Source organism: Chlamydotis macqueenii, chromosome 23 (assembly GCF_036417535.1).
Source record: "Chlamydotis macqueenii isolate bChlMac1 chromosome 23, bChlMac1.mat, whole genome shotgun sequence".
Taxonomy (NCBI): domain Eukaryota; kingdom Metazoa; phylum Chordata; class Aves; order Otidiformes; family Otididae; genus Chlamydotis; species Chlamydotis macqueenii.
The window spans coordinates 7382035-7401086 of NC_141578.1; the positions used below are offsets into that span (position 1 = coordinate 7382035).

At 40.0% G+C, this 19052-nt stretch overlaps 1 protein-coding gene and 1 long non-coding RNA gene across 5 annotated transcripts in view; one reads left to right on the plus strand and one right to left on the minus strand.

The window, feature by feature from the left end:
- Positions 1-16115, plus strand: part of LOC147598024 (uncharacterized) — a 50395-nt gene extending 34280 nt beyond the window's left edge. The window contains exon 4 of the long non-coding RNA XR_015260969.1: positions 15934-16115. This is a non-coding gene — a long non-coding RNA (uncharacterized LOC147598024). The remainder of the gene's footprint in view (positions 1-15933) is intronic.
- The window catches only part of NGF (nerve growth factor), a 31188-nt gene continuing 12201 nt past the window's right edge, over positions 66-19052 (minus strand). For 2 of the 4 annotated variants that reach the window (XM_086765429.1, XM_086765430.1), the window contains one exon: positions 66-945. In XM_086765429.1, the coding sequence (XP_086621555.1) occupies positions 214-933 (720 nt within the window). In that variant the 5' untranslated portion in view covers positions 934-945 and the 3' untranslated portion in view covers positions 66-213. Of the gene's footprint in view, positions 946-1029; positions 1116-2001; positions 2072-19052 lie in introns of all 4 variants that reach the window. The other 2 variants (XM_086765432.1, XM_086765431.1) reach the window with 2 other exon arrangements.

Genomic DNA, 19052 nt, shown 5'->3' on the forward strand with positions numbered 1-19052 from the left:
GAACAAGACTAAGGAAAGTGAACAAATTTTGAAGGGTTCTGCCAGTAAATAAATTGCAAAAGACAAAAGGTTTCCAAAAGAGTTTAATAAATAATGAGGTTCTTTCTGTACTGTATAAACTATAAATATGCCATGCAGTCCTTTATAACTTAAAATAATTTACAGACTGAGGTAGGGGGGTAGGAGGATGTTGTCATGGGGTTTAGATCCATTTCAGGGTCTCCCTGACTTCCTGCTGAGCACACACACACAGGCTGTGTCAATTCTAATAAATCGCCAGGCTGCTTGCTTTCCCTCCATTGTCAGCGCTTTGACGAAGGTGTGTGTTGTGGTGCAGTAAGAGTTCCAGTGCTTTGCATCGATCCCTCGGCACCCACTGGAGACTGGCTTAGGGTCTCTGCACTTGGTCTCAAAAAAGTACTGCTTAAAAATGTTATTGTTAATATTGACCTCTCCCAATACTGTCACCTCTTTGCCTTTAATGTCAGTGGCTGTGGTTTTGTCCCCAACCCACATGCTGACACTGTCACACACTGAGAACTCTCCCCGGTGTAGTACGGGATGTGTGGTCCTCTTAGTCCTGGCAGTCCTGTTGCGAGAACTTGCACTGCTGACAAATCCCATATTCTGTGCCTGCCCTGACACAGGGGGGGGCTGTGTGCTGAACAGCACCCGAGGAGATCGAAAACGCCTCTTCTTGAAAAACTTTGGGTCCATGGTGATGTTTATAGCTTCTTTCCCACCTATCGTCCAACTAGAGTGGCTGTGGGATGTCTGTGGAGCTGCCTTGGGAATGTGGTGTCTGTTGCTCCGATGGGTATTGACCAGGGAGTGTTCTGCAGGATACTCCAGTGGAGCATTGTCCTCTGACTTTGGAGCTGCCTGTGTGCCGATCAAAAAAGCTACAATCAGAGTGTAGTACAGCATGGACATTACGCTATGCACCTAGAACAAAAGAAAAACGTAATGTTACTGTAAGCCATGCTGGCACAAACGGATACCATTGCTGACAATAAATTTATAAGATACCCAGGATCATACAGATTTCATCAGATATTCATGTGGGTGCCAGATGTTATTCTTCCGGAAGACCTCATTCAGACAGCATAAATGTTCTTAATAAAGGAAGAACATGAGAAAATAATAGCTAGATTATTATTAATTCCTCTGGTATTTGTTATTAGAACACTGTTTATGAAGCACTTGTTTGGTGTTATTAATGCGGAGACCATATGGCAACAGCATGTTCCCAGGAGTAAAATCTCTTGCGAATTTTGCAGCAACCTTTTTGGCCAGGGCTGGTGTCTTGGCTGCAAATACCCTGCAGAGCAGTGAGAGCAGAAGCAGTCCCTTGGCTAAAATAGCTGTCCATTCAGTCAGTGTGTCTGCAGAGATGTCCTTAGAGCTAGGCTGAGGACCACCAAGCCAGTACCTGTGGAAGGGGGAGAGCCCCAGGGAATCATGCTATTACCACACGCTCCACAGCCACGCTTACCTGCCACGTGGACAGGCCCCACCGCTCTGGCTGGCTCAGCAGCCGCCCTCTATCCCATCTGCCCTTTCAGGATGCACCACATTGCTGATTTGGGGCAGATAAAGCCCAGGCTCCTTCCCAGCAGAGGTCAGGCATTACATGTCAGGAGGACAGATGGGATTTTTCCATGTTCAAGCTGCCTATTAGGACAAATATGAGTATTATCTAGGAGCGCTGTGGGTCACAGGCTCCTTCTGGTTGGCATCTTTGGTATAGCGTAGCTGAAACCGTTGTGGCCATAGTACTGGGAATTACGCACAAGGAAACACCTTCATTTTTTCAGAGTGCCATGAGCAAGAAGCTCCACAATTGTCAGATTTGTCTGAGTTGGCAGATCAAGTGCCAGTGCTAGTATCCCTTTGATCTGGAGAATATGCACATCTGTTTGGGTGTGGATAAGCTGTAAGAAAAATGTTTAAAACTTTGCTAAGAACAATTTTATGCTAGAAGACCAGCAGCAGTAATACCTTGTTAGGTAACTACGATGTGTTGACTAATTCAGCCACGTGTTGGGTTAACGAATCAGCAGCAGGCATCCTGGGAATAAGAGACATTTAAAAATGATCTGAAATTGCAGTTAAGGGCAGACATTGTATTTCCTCTGTGAAGACTTAATAAGCAGAGACAGGGTATAAACAGGAAAAAAACCTACCAAGCGAGGCTCCTCCCCTGTCTCCATGCCTTGTTTTGCCTGACATGTCTCAGCTGGCCCTGAATTACACGGTGTCCGGCCAGCAGGCAGGCTGCCGCACATCGACTGGACAAACAGGGTTTTGTAAAAGAGGAGTCAGGCTCTGCAGTTCCACTGTGATTTCCCAGCATATCTTAATGTTTTTTCTGGGTGTGGGTCAATTGCTGTTGAAGTTCCCCCTCTCTCTTTCTGTTCAGCTTTCTCAGCCTAGAATCCCAAGCAGCACTAAAACACTCAACTGTGGCTTTAGCTTTGCTAGAGCACAATCTTGTAGCAAATGCAGAACCCTAAGCTGTCCAGTAGGATCTTGTGTGAATAGTCATATCTCAGACAAGAGCTGAAGTGAAGTAAACAGCAGTGTTTGTGCAGGGCTGGGCAAGCATTTAAGAAATCAGCAGGAGATGTCAAGTGAAGGTAGGGACTGAAGAGGGTGAAGATACTACAGTCCCTGCATCAAGGAGAGAAAAGAAGAGAAAGGCCAAAAGCCACATTAGCAGTTTTCTGTGGAACAGTTGGGTTGGAAGAATTGAGGACAAAACGATGATCAGGAGAGTCAAATCTCTCACAAAGAAAATCCTTACTGTTCCAAAACTACTTTAATTTGCTTAAAATAAGGCTGAGGGTTGCTGCTTTCCCACATGCTACTCGTGCTTGAGCAGTCATTATAATCTCTATAAGGAAACAGAGCTGGGTGTAGCTCGGCTATGCACAATTCAGAGAGTAACCCCTTGTTCTACAACCAAATTAAAATCAGATGTTCATTACATCTCTGAAGAATTAGCTTTCCTGACAGAAATGTTAATGGAAAAGGTTTGCAGAAGAAAATCCAGGCACAATTTAGTCATGCCAATAGCAGCCTCAGCTTATTGTGTTTATATGTGAACCCTTTTTTTATTATTTCCTTCTATAAGAAAGAGACATTGCAATGTCAGCAAAGAGCTGTTCCTGGTTTTGTGCTATACAAGATTCACTGCTTTAAAATGCAGATACATTTATCTCTCCTCTCTGAGTTTCTTGTATTGCATATGCTGAGATTATTGCTTTAAGGCCAGTAACATAAAATCAGAAATATCTCACCTGCTTGGATTTTTTTTTTTTCCAAACTTGCCCTGTATTTCCTCTCCTTGTGCTGAAGCGTTCTGTGGGGAGTGTGGCCCAAACACAGACAAAATGTATTTGGGATACCTGGTAGTTTATCTGAAGATTCAAAATTGAATCTTTTAATCAATTTTTAAATTAGTGGAGAATGGAATCTGTCAGATTAAAGAAGTGGGCTAGACTTGATGACAACGCAAGCAAAATATGTTAACACTTAAAGAATAGGTATGTCTTAAGACTGTGAGGATCGTGGACTTTTTTGCTCATGCGTACAGATATTTTACAGGCTATTCTGGGGAATTATTTCTAAACTTTGTGACATACTTAGTTACTAGAGTCTCTCATGGTGCTTTGTAGAAGTGTTCACAGGGTATGCCAAGTGCAGCCACCTGAACTTCCAAGGAGATGCCCAGTTGCCAGTTCTAGTGCTGGTAGTACATGGGAATGTGTTTGTAATGCGGGCCACAAAGTTAATCACAGGCATTTCAATGCCAAAAATACAAAAACTGTACTAAACCAGAGGATGTTTCATGAGACCTGTGACTTCTAAGTGGACTATCTATCATGTGAAAGTAAACATTCCCCACAAAAGACACGATGTCTGGAGACAGGACAAAAGAAGACAGAATAAGTGGAAGTTCCCATTTTAGCCAGACCATAGCTAGCTAGTGGGTATCAGTGAAGTAGCTTGTTTAATAAGTGAAAGAAGTAATATTTTCAAAAAATAAGAGTATTAAATGCAAACTGCCTGTCTTCATTCTTTAGAAGACATACCAATGATTTTTTAGGTTCAAGATGCCAGCTCTCTTCTGCACTTTTATGTTGGTTGAGGGTCATTTAAACGCTTCTCGTATAGCTGTTCAGGCTACTGTGTAATACTGGTAATAGACGATTTCGGTCTGCTCTGAGAAGAGTGTGTGTGTTGTGCTTACCTCCAAGTACACTGCACAAAAAAACTGCTTCCCCAGCAAGGTCTTTATTTCATCCAGATGCTGAGCTGGGTTGGCTGCAGCATGCCATCGGGCCAGTTTGACTGGTAGCTGAGTCTGGGAGTTGCTTATTCTGCGTTCCACTAGAAGTAAAATTATTTGTTTCAATGATTAGCCTGCTTGATGGCGGGCAGACAGGGACAAATCTACTTGCATGGCTCTCTGAACAGTGTAGAGGTTGTCTAAAGTTGACTTTCCAGAGCAGCATGTTGGTAAGACAGAGCTACCTTTCTTCAGCACCTGTACCAGACTGTGGTTAACAATCCACTGCTCTGGATCCCTCTTGGGCATCTTCCAGGCTCACGAAAAACAGGAGTGATGCAGCATAGTGAAGCCATACCTGCTGATGTCACTGTGAGTTCAGTTTGCACAGACACATGAGGGCTCAGACCCCTCATCATCTTTTTCTGGGAAGCAAGTCTGGTTACAGGTGAAGGCACCGCAAGTTGTGTGCCAGCAAATGCAGCCGATGTAAAACTCAGCAGCTGCTCTGCTTGGATGTCTGTATTGGTCTAAACAGCACTGTCACCAGCCCCATGCCCTTTTTCTGTCACAGTGCTTCAAAACGGTGCACTCCCAGCATCAGTACACAAAGACTGAAAACCAGAGACGTGTATAGTACCTGCAGGACATGAACCTGTCTGTGCCCTATCCACAAATCTGCTATGCACACATCTTGATTACGCAGTTCATGCCCTGTGCTTTCTCTTCTTACAGTGCCCCAAAGGCTGGAAGTCCTTTAGAGACCCTGAAGGAGAGTTCACAACATGTGTACTGCCATACGTTCTGAACAGCCCGTGGAAAGAAGCTTTTGTTTCTCCTTTAAGTTTTTGTCAACACATATGGTAACATTGTCAGAGATTGGAATATTCCACATGAAATAACAGCTACCTACAGGATAGTTCTAGCCTCCCTTATTCCCCTGTCCCTTTATGTCCTCTGGCTGCTGTAAAGGCAGAAATAACTCCAGTCTTATTTACTGCACTGTCAATGGTCGTATAGACCCCGAATGAGAAGAAAATATTTTCTTCATCAATTGAATTCAGCATGCTGACACCTTCTCAGCAGAGTACATATCTGATTGTAAATTCAAGAGTGCCACTGAAAGTAACAGAAATAATATTTTATTAATCTTAAATACTTAGCTTGTCTGTTCTATTTAATAAGGTACATAGGGGTGGTACAAGGTATTCCTGCACTGCCAAAGATCCTGCTGGGTTCAGTGTGGAGATTCAAGTGCATTTGCTAAGGAGAACATGCTGCTAACGCCAGAGCATGAACTGGATTCCTTTTACACCTGCACAATTTCTGTTGACAGGAGAGCTGGCTGCCAGTAACTGTAGCTGTTGGGTTTGGCTCTTACCAAGATCCAAATACAAGCTACTTAATTTTTGAAAATCTAACTGAAATCTTCCAAGCCCATTTTCAAGCAGTGCAGGGCACAGGATGCAATCTGTTACGTGCTCGTTGTATCCCATTGTACAACACTTCTGCAATGCTTTGTCCGTTCTTTGGATTTGCTGCTGTCTGTAGCTCATGGCTCCTGTTCTACTGTACCTGTATGTTGAAGTATTTAGGCATTAAGCTAGTTACAGTGATAGTAATGTGTCAGAAAGGTCAAACAAAGTTCTAAAATCCAAAGCTTCATGCTCCCAGACTGAGTATGCTATATTTTTGGAAGAATGTGCTAGTAAAGTAATAACCCTTTCAGTGGACTCTTGACAGTTTAGTAACAGTAATGGTAGAGCTATAATATGCTGGCCACTGCCAAAAATAATCCAACAACTTTTCCGACTGTTCTGCCACCCTAAGAAAACACTACTTCAGTTCCAACTGGCTGCTTTTTAACCACAAAAGAGTTTATTTTCAGCAGGACTTTTTTTAAGTTCTTTTACTGTCTTCTTCCCGGATTCCCAGTTGTGGCAGAATCCAGTAAATGATGCAGTGTTATTCAAATGATGCTGAAGACCGCATCTATATAATATTCCTCTGTACCTACCATTCCAAGAGATTAATAAAATATCTTACTGAAGTTAAGTATTTCCTCAGAATTTACATGCATTCAGGATTACAGACCTAGGGGGTAAAAACTCACACTTTATATTTCTTATTATCAGCACATATAGTAGGACTAGTGGCATGTTATAAATATATAAAATGCTATTTTCACATGAATGCTTCAAAGGGATTTACAGTAAAGCAAATACAGTATTTACCAACTGGTCTAGGGGCTGTCTGGAAAAGGTAATAGCTGAAATACTGATGATCAGTCTCCCTGTTTCTTTGCTTACTTGGCAATCACGCAGTAAAGATGCCACTAGTAAAAGTTCAGCAGTCTAAAAGCAATGTTACAAGGGGCTTAATGTAAGAGTGGAGAAATGGATCACATCAAAAAGCAAGTGATTCTGTGTCTTGTTCTGTGTCTTAAAAAACTCTTTGTTTGCAGGCACCTGTAAGCAAAACAAATGCCAAACAAAGCAAGAATATATAGGGAATTCCCATTTTTTTAACACTTATACCACAGAATCTGAGGAAGAATGGACAAAAAGAATATGTTGCCTGGAAAGTTATTTAGAACTGAAAATGTAGTAAATTCACTGCTTCCAATAAGAATAGCAATACTTAAAATTATTGCCAAATCTCTGTGTCGATCTCTGTTCCATGTAAAAGCCCCAAACTTGTAACTCTTAATTCCAGTGCAGATAAATTTCAATTCAGACTGCGCTACTTGAACAATTAGCAACTGACTTGTAAAGCATGTAAAGATGCATGTGAGAGTTTTGGAAGTCCAAGAGCAATTTATAGATTTGACAATTCTCTGTGAAAACTGCAATTGAATTTTGGCAGCTCTGTTTTTGCTAGAATACAGAAATGCAGCAGTTTTAAGCCTGGAAGCATTGATAAAAGTATCATTACAGTGGGGAGAAAAAATGGTGCGTTGTGTTGAAGTACTTTCATTTCATCTCTACCACTTGTATAACTGGAAATACAACATGGAAGATTGGACTTCAGGATGTCACCCATTCTTTCTCCCCAGGACACTGAACAGTGCAGCTTCTCACTTCAGGACTGTGAATGTTTTATTTTAAACTTTCTGAAGGAGAGAAAATGGAAGCTTGATTTAGCACAACTCCAGCAGACTAGTGGTGGTGATGTTTAACCAACATAAACTCCTCCCTCAGGTATTCAGCTCTGTCAGAACAAATCAGAAATACTTCTTTTGCACCTCAGTCACAATCCTAATGTTTTAAATAGCTTTTGTGGGGGATATATTTTAAACAGAAGTGACTGTACTTAACCAACTCAGAAGAGTCCCTTCCAGTTATGTGTTCTTCTAAAATTGGCTGTTTTCACAGAATAATATTAATAGATACTTGATGATAACTGGCAAAACATCAACACCATTTTTTGCTATGTTTCAGGGATATTTTTACGTTTTTTTAAAAGTGGATCGATTTTGCTCTTTCATTGACTCAGTAGGAAAGGCGGGGGAGACAGATAAGAACCTACTACTTGAAATTTACTTGGAAAACACAGAATTGCATTTCAGAAAGTTCATGATCTTCTAATGTTTCTTATTTCTAGTTACATTTGCTCATGATATCATGAACAACAGACAGGTTTCCAGTAGGGAAATTTGCTCTGGGGCTTGGAAGAATTTCTCAATGTCCATCAGTCCCAGGGCTTTCAGATCACTCTCAGAAGAATCATCCTTGAAATTAAGAACAGTTTTCTTTTTTTTCTCATACCTATGGAACGAAGAGAAAGAGCTGCTTTATTATTTGCTGCCAATGTAGTGCAGTTAAGATATGTCTAAGGCTTAAAGGAACATGAATTCTAGTAATTCAGTTTCCAGCAGAAATTGTAGTCTCACTCTATTGCCTTGTTTCAGTTAGAAACAGTACTCAGAAACTGGTCATGCAGGGTTTTTTGCAGGATCAACGGTAATGCTGTTCTGTTATACGTCATGGTACCTCTATAACAATCATTGTGAGGTAAAGCAAAATGTTTTTTTCATGACCAAGAACAATAGAAGTTTTAGCCACAAGGATATATAAAGCTTCCTTGCGAGGCCAGCTGACGGCCAGTCAGCGCTGTAACAGTGACAGCCTCTAAGGTTGAGTTCACAAATATTGCACTAATACAGTGAAGGACTCCTCCTTCAAATCACAGTCTTCTCCTTCAGAGCAAATCCTGATCTCACTGCAGTTCTATGCAGTGTCTCCTGCAGTTCTATGAAGATGCTTTATCCCTTCCAGTGTTGGGATATTGGCTGAGTCCCCCAAATGCTGTAAGTTAAAAAAAGGGATTCAGTCATTCGTAGCCAGACTGCACTATGGCAGAATTTAATACACATTCTCTGGAGACAAATGGGAGTGATCATTTTCAATCACGCCTCCCTTAAACAGGTAAAACAACAACATTTTTTTTTTTTAAGTTGCACATGATTTGGATTCAGCCACTGAATTTTACAGGTTAAAAAAAATGTGGTTTTTTACAGAATGATTAGTTCCTTTCCACTCAGAAACACAGAAGAGTTTTCTACAGTGAACTCTTAAGGGCTGAGGATGTGCATTGAATGCTGAAAACTTTTCAGTTTTTAGCCAAATTCATTTTCCAATTAGCTTTTCCTGACAGTGTGATCTGAGTCTTTATTACCACGTCCTTTTGCTAAATGTGAGCGGGGATAGGCTGAGCAGGAAAAAGCTCCTCATTATTAGTTTGTTAGAGATTAATATACACTCTCTATATTAAAAGTGTGTAATTCCATCATGTCTGGTTGGAATGTATTCTTGCTTTCCTTGAAGAGTGCTGTATTTTTTTTTTTTTCCTTTGAGGTTTTTGTCTTAGCATTATAAAGTTCTGTAAATATGGTGATTGTATTGCTTTGTGAAATCTCAAGATGTGAGACTTGAAAGACCAGGAAAATAAATGAAAACCTGGTGGAGCAGTCCGTAATTAAAGCCGTACTGTTGTGTTACAGTTCTACTGGCATGAAGTGGAAACTAAGACCGGGCCTTGATTTTATACCAGCACACCCCTGACACCTCACATAATTACTGTCATAGTAGAATCATAGAATCATCGAATCGTTAGGGTTGGAAGGGCCCTTTAAAGGCCACCCAGCCCAACCCCCTGCCAACAGCAGGGACATCACAGTCCCAAACAGATGGGAGCATCCTCTGCTTGCATGAAGTGTGCTGCTGCTTGGGTTGAAGGAACAAAATTTTCCAGAATGCTTTGGCAAGGCTTTTTGTTGTTTGTCATCCGTAATGCATCACTAAAGCTATCCTAGGTACTTAGTATTTGCTGCACACAGAGTATTGATTGGGCTGTTAGAGCTCAGAAATCAGTGACAATATATGAGACCTGTCTGTCTTATAGGTCTTGAGGTTCTTGAGTATCCTGCTGCTTCCAGTGGTGCCTGACTAGGTAAAGCACTAGAACTGAATGGAGCTATCAATGTGGTATTACTGTCTGTAAAAGTTAGTAAAAATGAAGCATGTTTGTCTGTAATACAGAGTAGTGCCTTATTTTAATAGAGAAGACAGTGCAGCCTTCTAATGGCACATTCACCAGATTCCATTAAAGTAGGTCCTACGCTAGTTAAGAGAAAAGATAAATTAATGCTCAATCCAATAAAGCAAGTAAATTATTTTCTAAATAAAAAGAAACATAAGCAATAAACATAGGCATAGAATGTTGTAATCTAAAGCATGATACAATCTAGAGGGTTGTTTTCTGCCATTCTTGAAGTTTTTGGCATATTTTAAGAATGTGTGAAAAATAAACAGGATATTTGAATCTTTTTGTCTTTGTGATTACAGAAATGCTGATATATCTTGAATTTATGAAATGACTTGTATTTCAGAAGTGAGCTCCCTAGTGCAAATAACCTAGTTACTCTCAAGTCTCGTACAGTTAATGCAGAAGGCATGGAAGAACAAGGGATTAGGCTTGTGAGAACACGTATCTGATTTACCGTTTTTGTAATTCAGATTACAGGAAATAGAAGAAAACCAACATCATAATAGCAGGAAATAATAGTGTTCAGAGTACGGAATGAGCCAATAGAATTTCTAAAGTATGTGATTAGACTTCTCCATTTCAGAGATGAGAAGTGGTTGCTTTACTCGTGATGACAAAGGAGGTAGTTCATACTACGTAGGGTTTGGCCCAGCAGTGAAGTTCGTGCAGTTCTTTCCAGTGACGCCATATGGAGCATGTGTGCTGTGCTAGGGCTGCTGGTAGCGGACGGTTTGCAGCCAGTGAACTGCTGCTGATTTTCTGGTATTCTTTGCAAAGATAGATGATATGCTTGGCTGTCTATGCAGCGAATGGGATCATGGAGGTTTCCAAAGTAAGCAACAAGTAGTGGATTAGTTTTGTCTTGCTGGTTCTGATGGTAAGAGAGAAATCAGGGAAGCAGTTGCTGGATGTCTACTGGCACATCTTCCTCACTGAAACCTTTGAACAGGTTTATGAATTAAAATTTAACAGTAGTAATTCAGAAAAAAAGTTCTGAGACCTGAGAAGCCTTGAAGGGAGTCCTTAAGCCCTTATGACTAAGAACAGTGTCAGAGGAACTGCATTTCAGCTTTCCCTTGATCTTAGCTGATGAGCAAGAAAATGGGAATTTCTAATGGACTCAAGATTTCATCCCTCTGTTGTATCTACAGTGACTCATCCTGTAAATAAGAGCTTTATGTGCACTGAAGAGCCAGTTGGAAGCTACCTGCGTCTCATAGACTTCCTTTTGTTCCAAATGCCTTGAGTATTGAAATGTTCCTTTGTGTATTTCTAGGGAGAGCAGTAGACTGAGAAAAATTCTGCCCTGCAGCAATAAGCATGCATCATGTCACCATGATCATCATCATTACAGGATGGGCAGCAAATACCTACCTCTAGATTTCTGACTCGCATTTAGTCAAGGCAAGTGTACTAACGCGAATGCTTGGTAGCCCATGAGGCTACCAAAATAAGACTATGAGTCTTGACCTGCAGAGTAAGGATTCACCAAATCAGAAATTAGTAAGGCTTTGGAAAACACTTCTTCTTATGGTTTGTTTTATGCTTATTGAGGCATAAGTAATGTAAATGGCTTATTTGCAGGAGCCTAACTGTAGACCCTAATTTTATCACTTCTGTCCTTCTGAACCAGTACATAAATATTTCAATTGATAGTGCCTCTGCAGAGAAGCTCAAAAAGAGGAAAGCAAGTCAGTTGCCCATCACCTTCCTCGACACTCCATTCACACAGGGTGCCGAGGGGAGCTGCCTGATGGGAGAGGTCCAGCCTGCAGCAGCAGGTGGTGGTGTCTTGCAGTAGGTGATGGAAACTTGTGACACGGGACAGACAGAGCTCAACTTTAAAAGGCTCACTTTGTAACTGTTGAGTTGTAAAACATAATTGAGACTTTTGTTTCTAAGGATGTAATGTTTGGCATCATGATACTCTCACTTGTAGAATATGCTCATGGGGATTCAGAGTCATCAGCAGTCACCTGAAATGTGGCGTCCTTTGGGAAACAATACATGATCTTCAGGTCATGATGGCCATACCAGTGCAAACTTGCAATGGGATGCAACTCCTATTGTGACAGACTGGCTGTTAGTACAGTGTTAAATATGCACAGAGCCACCCTGACAGAAGAGAAAAATTTTCCTTTTTAAGATAACAAACTGACAGTGATTGAATAAAAGATACAAAAATGGTCTCTGTCAGGATAAAAATCTCTTTAAATACAGTGAAAGAAAAAAGAATTAATGGTCACTTACCAAAACTAGTGAGAAATCTCTCTGAAAATAAATGACAGAAGATGGCCCTAGAAGGAGCATGTGAATCTCCTTCTAAGGCTGATGGCCTCAATGGCATAAAACTGGTAAAATTAAGTGGCTAGAAATAAGTTAGATAACTACAGGTGTATGTCCACCCCATATTGCAATCTATAAAGCAAATCCTAAAATTAATGAATGACATGTGATGATTACTTTGGAACTTTCAATACAGACTTCAAACTGTATATATATTTTATAGGACTTCAGGGTTTCATAAGTCCTAATTCATTGGCACAAAGGAGTGACTGAAGACCTTGGGCACTAACTGACAGGAAAACTACTGCGGCATAAATGGGATAAATCCAACCCACCCCTATAAATTTGGATGCTTTTGAGGTCTGTGGAAACAGATGCCTCCATCCTGCCCGGCTGCCAGCCAGCATGAGAGATTGCTGCTCACCTACGGTTCCTGTCCAAACACAAGAAGAGTCGTTCCTTAGTTGCCGCTTGAAGCAGTGTCCAAGAGAGCTGTGCGGCCTGTCCTTCTCTCCCTCTACGCCTTTCCCAAATTGTTCTGCCAAGCCTCTAGCTTGCTGTATTTGGTCCTGAGGGTTCCAATATGAAATGACCAGAAATGAAAGAACTGGAATTTCAGACTTTATGAAACTACCAAAATCAAACTGGAATTCATCTGGAAAATAAAGTATGAGGGCAATCAGACTACAATGTTACTATCCCATCTTACAGCCAAAAGTAGTTAAGGCAGAAAAATACAGTATTTTTAAGGGCCAGTAAACTTTTCCAGCTAGTGATCTTATTCCAGCTATTCAGAAGGGAATATAAATCCCGATTCTTGTCCAAACCCTGATTAATAAGAACCAGCTGAATCCTAACAGTAGTGCTAACATTTAATTTTTATTCAAGCTCATAATTTTCATTTTTGTTATCCTTTTTCACTTTTCTATCGCTGTACAAAGAAATTAGAAACAAATGAGATTTTTAGGGAGTGGACATGCATTGTCGTGTAATGCATAAAATGAGGTGAGTCCAAAAATGAGACAGAAGGTAAAAATGAGCTGATATGTAGTGATCAGATTCCCAAAGTGAGATTCCATCATCTGTAATGTTTCTCTAGGTCTTTAATTTGGAAAAGAACATTTTGTAAGTACAAAGATGTAGAAATTATGGCCAAGATCCACATGAATTTTAATACCTGATGTGGCTTTCCTGTTCTATTCATTCTTTACATCAAAAAGGAATTTTATCTTCTACAAGTCTTCCGATGCTTTTATAACTACTTTAAAAGCCTCAATGATATTTTAATGGGGCAAGAATTCTGAAAATACAAAAGGGAAGTTGAAGTGTGTCTGTACTTGGCAATTGAAAATAAATGATGCAGCAAAGAAGGCTAGAGTTGAGAGAACTTAGAAATATATATTCTATTGAAGCTGCACTTGATAAAAAAATGTTGTAGCTGGAGCAGTTCAAAGTGTTGTGTTGAATTTTTTTTTTCTATATCCTTAAGGGGTTTTTTAATGGAAAAAGATTTGCAAAATAAAAACTCCTGCCTTAGGAAATTAAGACGCTTTTATGTTCATTCAGAGATTTCAGAGATAGTGGAGAAACCGTCAATCCTGAAACAGAATATTACTTTGCATATGTAGGATTTTCCATCCAAAAATGTCAAGTCCTTTTAGAAGCACTTAATCAAGTGGGCATCATCGCCAGCTTATGGTCTATCAGTATAAGTTACTTCTGTAGCAAGCGAAGAACTAAAGAATAGCATGGGATTCTTACCAAGCAGTAGTTATGTTCTTTTTCTCCCTTGCACCCCTCTCCTTTAAAAAAAAAAAACAAACCAAATAAAACTTCTAGGATATTCTTTCCTATTTCTAAATCTATTTTGCCTTCATGAGGCCTGTGGAATTCAGTTACCTTCTTAGTGACTGAATTCCCTTTCTAGTGATTTACTTTATGTGACAGTATGGAAATTGTGACAAGAAAACTCACATAAGAGCTTTAGAAATTGACATTCTTATTTTTATCGGACTTGAAAATGGGTATTGGCTCCACAGCAGTCACATTGATTCTGTGCTTATCTTATTGTAACTACATTTAGCTAATGTTAAAGTCCACATAAGGTATGGTAATAATACTTTTAATTAACTTTAAATGTTAGTATTTTTCTTTAAGTCAACACACCCCAGGTTTAATTGAACGTATAAAAACTAAGTAATTAGACTGTTGCTCATTAGCAGTTTGACTTCTGTATTCTTTGACATATCCTGCGAGTTTGAGAAGTATGTAATTTCCAGATGACTACTGGACATAAGGAATGGCGAGCAGTAAGCTGTGTCCTGCTGTACATGAGGTGACATGCAAGGATTTGGGCAGATATTTGTATACCCTCTCATTGCAAAGCTTGTTCTGAAGATTGTAAAAATGGTGATGTTTGAACACTTGTACTCCACCTGTCTTTCCCATTTAATTTACTTTCAAAGCAATTTCCTTAGAATTATGAAATACTCCACTACAGAGACATGAAATATGATAGGTTTTGCCATCTAAACAAAGCAAATACCTTAGTTGGAAGCAAGAAGAACTTTCAACTTTGAAGGCTTTTCTGGGCACTTAAAAATTGAAAGTTACTAAAGAGGTGGAAAAAAGGTTTTCTTTCTCTGCACAGCAAGACCCTTTAAAATCCGGTGCAATTTTGAAATGAAGGAGTGAAATCTCCTAACAACAGTGTCTGTAGCAGAGCTGTCCAAATCTGGAAACACTGCCAAATAAAACAAAGTAAAACACAGAAATACTGAAGGGGTGACCAGATTGCAGTATCATCTGTGTCACTGTTGTAATGTTCTCCGGAAGCACAAGTAGTTCTTACAGGAGAAAGAGAGAAAGAAGAATTCTCCTGACATCCAGCATAGTTTACAAAAAAAAACCATTGGGTTCTTACTATTGCTTGGACCTTTAAGCTATTTGTTCTAATGGCTCATCTGGACATGATCAAAAAAAGAAAACAAGCAAATAGGATTTAATCTTTGAGGTCTAGCACTTCAGAAGCAACGATGCTACATCATTTTCTATGAAGAGACAGAGCTGTTTTGTGAACTGTGGTGCTGCTGGAATCTTTACCCATGTGCTTTCATACTTCATATGTTTGTACTCAGTACTTATTTAGGATTAAAGTATGGTTTCTGTGTAAATGTGTCGACATTATGCAAAATACTTCATTCCTACATTTTTTTTTCCTGCGTGTTTTCTGTTCTGAACTGTTTTAAGCCTAGAAGATTATCTTGATTAACTGGCAGCAGAATAAACTATTGCAAAGCTGATCTGAATAAGTATTCAGGATGTTTGGAAAACAGATCCTGTTTCTTCACACTCTTTTATTTGCCTCATTGTCCTTATTTCTTAATTGTATTTTTGTGTTTGCGTGTGTGTGTGCCTCAAGTGATAGAAAAACAAGTGTGCTTTTGTCAGTGTTTCTAATCCATAATCCTTTTTTGCACCTTTCTTTATGGAATGAATGGATTAAAAAGCAGTAGGAGAATGAGATTACCATCCCCAAGCCCAGCCTGTGACCACAGCAGCAAACACACACGATAGGTACTTGCACTGAATCACTTCGTCAGGGCCAGGCAGACCTATGCATTCCCTGTTTAACCAGAGCAGCTGTTCAGTGCCACAGTTGTGCTGATTTGATAATGATTTGTTGGGCAGCACACTCAAGGACCAAGCAGTATATTCCTGCTGGTAAAATCTCATGTTCCCTGGAACCCAGTGCTGCCCTTGGTCATGCCGATGTCTTGACATACTCTTTTTTGTTTCCTCTCCAGCTCCAGATGCCGTCTGCTCCACATGCTTTCTGACTGTGTCCTCTCCTTTATCTGCAAGTCTCTCTGCCCTCTCATTTCACACATTGAGACAAGCTACCTCAGAGATGCTGCCCTGTCTAATCTTCACTGTAGTGCATGTTGGACGTCTTGTCATCTTCAGCATCTTGACTTTCATCTTCTGTAGAAGGTATTTACTCGTTGCTGTATTAACCCACTGCTCAGTGAGTCACGCAGTTGCAATGCTAGACAACTGCTGGCAACCATAAAGAGAGGCAGTAACAAAATGTAGTGGATTCTGTACATTACCAACAAAATATGTATTCAGAAAAATTAATTCAAACTACATTTCCTTGTACTGAATAAGTAAGTACAGTGACTTGCTTTAGGAGGTTACTTCATTTTTATGCTCTGAAAATCTCAGCTTTGCTTTAGTTGAGACCCTGACACTAAACCTATGAGGTAAGAAAAATACAGTCCAAGCTTCTGCACTATGCAAAGCTCCCAGCATCCTGAGTGTATTAGGCAGCTGCTGCACAAAAAAAAATGCTCCCAGAGAGCGAAGATGGTTTGAACGGGGTCCATATTTTAGCTGTATGGTGTGGGCCTCTGGGCACTGACCCAGTGAGCAGTGGACGAGTAGGAGTTTTCTGTCTTTGTATTATGTCAGAGTTTGAGGGGAGGCAGCTGCTGTGAATGTTTTAAGATAGGAGGTTTTTCTTCCCCACCCAGATGTTTAAGGTGAAATTTAAACGTGGGAAGGGTTTGTCTGAATCTTGAACCAGTGGCCTCTGGAGCCTGACCACTCTGCAACATCCTTACCTCACACAAAGCTTGAACGATGATTGCTATAATATGCAGAGAAGTGAACGATGATACAGAGTGCAAGGTGTCCTCCTTTTCTGGGAGTCTGCACTTGTCTCTGAAGTAAATGCCTGTATCTTTGAACAGTTCTCCTGGTCATACAATTGTTGTGTGCAAAAGGACAGTTAAACAGAATAGTGTTTGTAAAGAAAAGATTTGATCCTTTCTCATACTGATCACTCCCTTATACATGGGAATCCTCTAAGCAAAGAACAAAGTGCAAAGAAGTTTAAATAAAGTTCAGGCTTCAGTAACCTCTGCTTAAGAACAGGAAACGGGGAGCTGGACTAACCTGTCAGCCTCAACAGTTCTAATAAATCTGCATTTGGCAACACACTCGCATTAGGAACATTTGTAGGATTCTTCCATGTTCGTTTTCTGTTTCCTGGCATCACCTAGTTGCTGAATGCATTTTTTTGCTACCATCAAAAATTATAATGGGGAAGATGCAGCTCTTTCCTTTTAATTGTGCACTTGCATGTTTCTACCACTTGTTCTAGAACTCTTTGGACATGTTTCTGATACAGACAAATGTACGTATGTTCCTAGCGTGACAAGATGTGAAAAGCCTTTGGTTGCTTAAACTACTGAGAAGGATAGCAATTCCAAACACCTGTAAACTCACCAGATTGAGGCAGCACCGCAGCTAGCTATGACATGCAAGTACTGTTGATACCATTGCTACAAAATGGAACATATTATTCAGACCAGCCTGGATAAAGAGTTGTGGCCTGCATGAAATGGTGCTATCTTTGTGCAAACTTTAATGTAAAAAAACGGTAACTTGAACTCAAAAATACACCTTGGTAAAAGAAGACTTGGAATTACCTTGGTAAAAGAAGACTTGGAATTTCTTCCCCAAATTACAGCATTTTAATTAGAAGAATGTGAGCAAAGTCTTAATCTTGTTAATAGTGATAGACACAGATAAGGCAGCAACAAAATCCACAGCAACATAGCCTGAGCATGAAAATCAATGGTTTGGAGGCTAGTAACAGCAATGCTAGCTACAGCAACAAAACTGCTCCCTGTCGCTACTTTTCCTTCAAGACTAAGCTTGACAGTGAATAAATTGGAAGAAATACCTCTTCTGCCTTGTAACATTGAGCTACATCACACACAGCGATTTGCAAAGAGATAACTGAAATATTGGGAAAGGTATTTTAGATTTACAAACCAAATCCACAGATATGTGTTTCTTTTATTTAAATTTCCTTTTAGCCATTCTAAATTCTTGTGATATTCAAGGATCAATAAGAATCTCATCTGTTGCTGATTCTGAGAGATGTTAATCTTTCCCTTGGCTTTGCAGTCTGCTTGAAGTCGTACTTGTTTCTTCATGTCAGGCCTCTGGCAATGCTTACTGGAGATAGGATTACAGTCTCCAGTGAATCTCATTTTTACTGTCATTAACTTTCTAAACTGTTCCCCATAGCTAGCAACCTTTCCGTGCTTGGAGACCTACTTAGTGGGAAGCTGGGAGAGTGATGGGTTTTGTCTAGAATCATTATACCTTTAATTGAGATTTGTTTAACTTTGTCATTAAGTCCATTTACATTGTAGGCTTTTCATGACAATGATCACATAGTTGGCCTGTACACTGCCTGTGTTTCTGTTGTCATTTACCTATTAATGAAAGAAAAAAAAAAAAGCTCCATGTTTACTTAAGATTTTTACAAGTAGCCCCCTTTTATTTTTCTTCTGTTAACTGTGCTATGTTCTAGCTAAGGAAGTAGCCAGATTTATTTAGCAAAATACAGGTGCTCTGATTTCAGTAGCTACTTGTCTAGATAGCAGTTGATTCCACTGTCGAAACCCATGAACCCTGGTTTTATGGTTGATTCCAAATTAGGGACAAATCTTGATCAGAAAGCAACAGGATCAGAAACACTTGTCCCCCAAATGACGAGGACTTTATAGTGAACAGAAGACACTGGGTGCAGTATTGCTGTTTGTGTTCCTCAGTCGTATAGCTGTGTGACAGATCGTAGGTTACAGGGTACGTTCCCTCTCCTAGAATGTGAGCCAAGGGGGACCCAAACTATGTGAGTTAGAACCTAAGCTTGACAATGATCACTTTAGCAGTTGGGGGAGCCAAATGCTTCTTAATAAGAAAAAAGAAAGCTGATTAATCAGCTTGAGTCATCCTGCTCTACTTCAGTGTTGGTATGAGTGGCATTCAACATACACATGAGTGGATCAACATACACAGCGGGGAATGCCAAACCATGATCAAGACTGAGTGACTGAGTTCAATC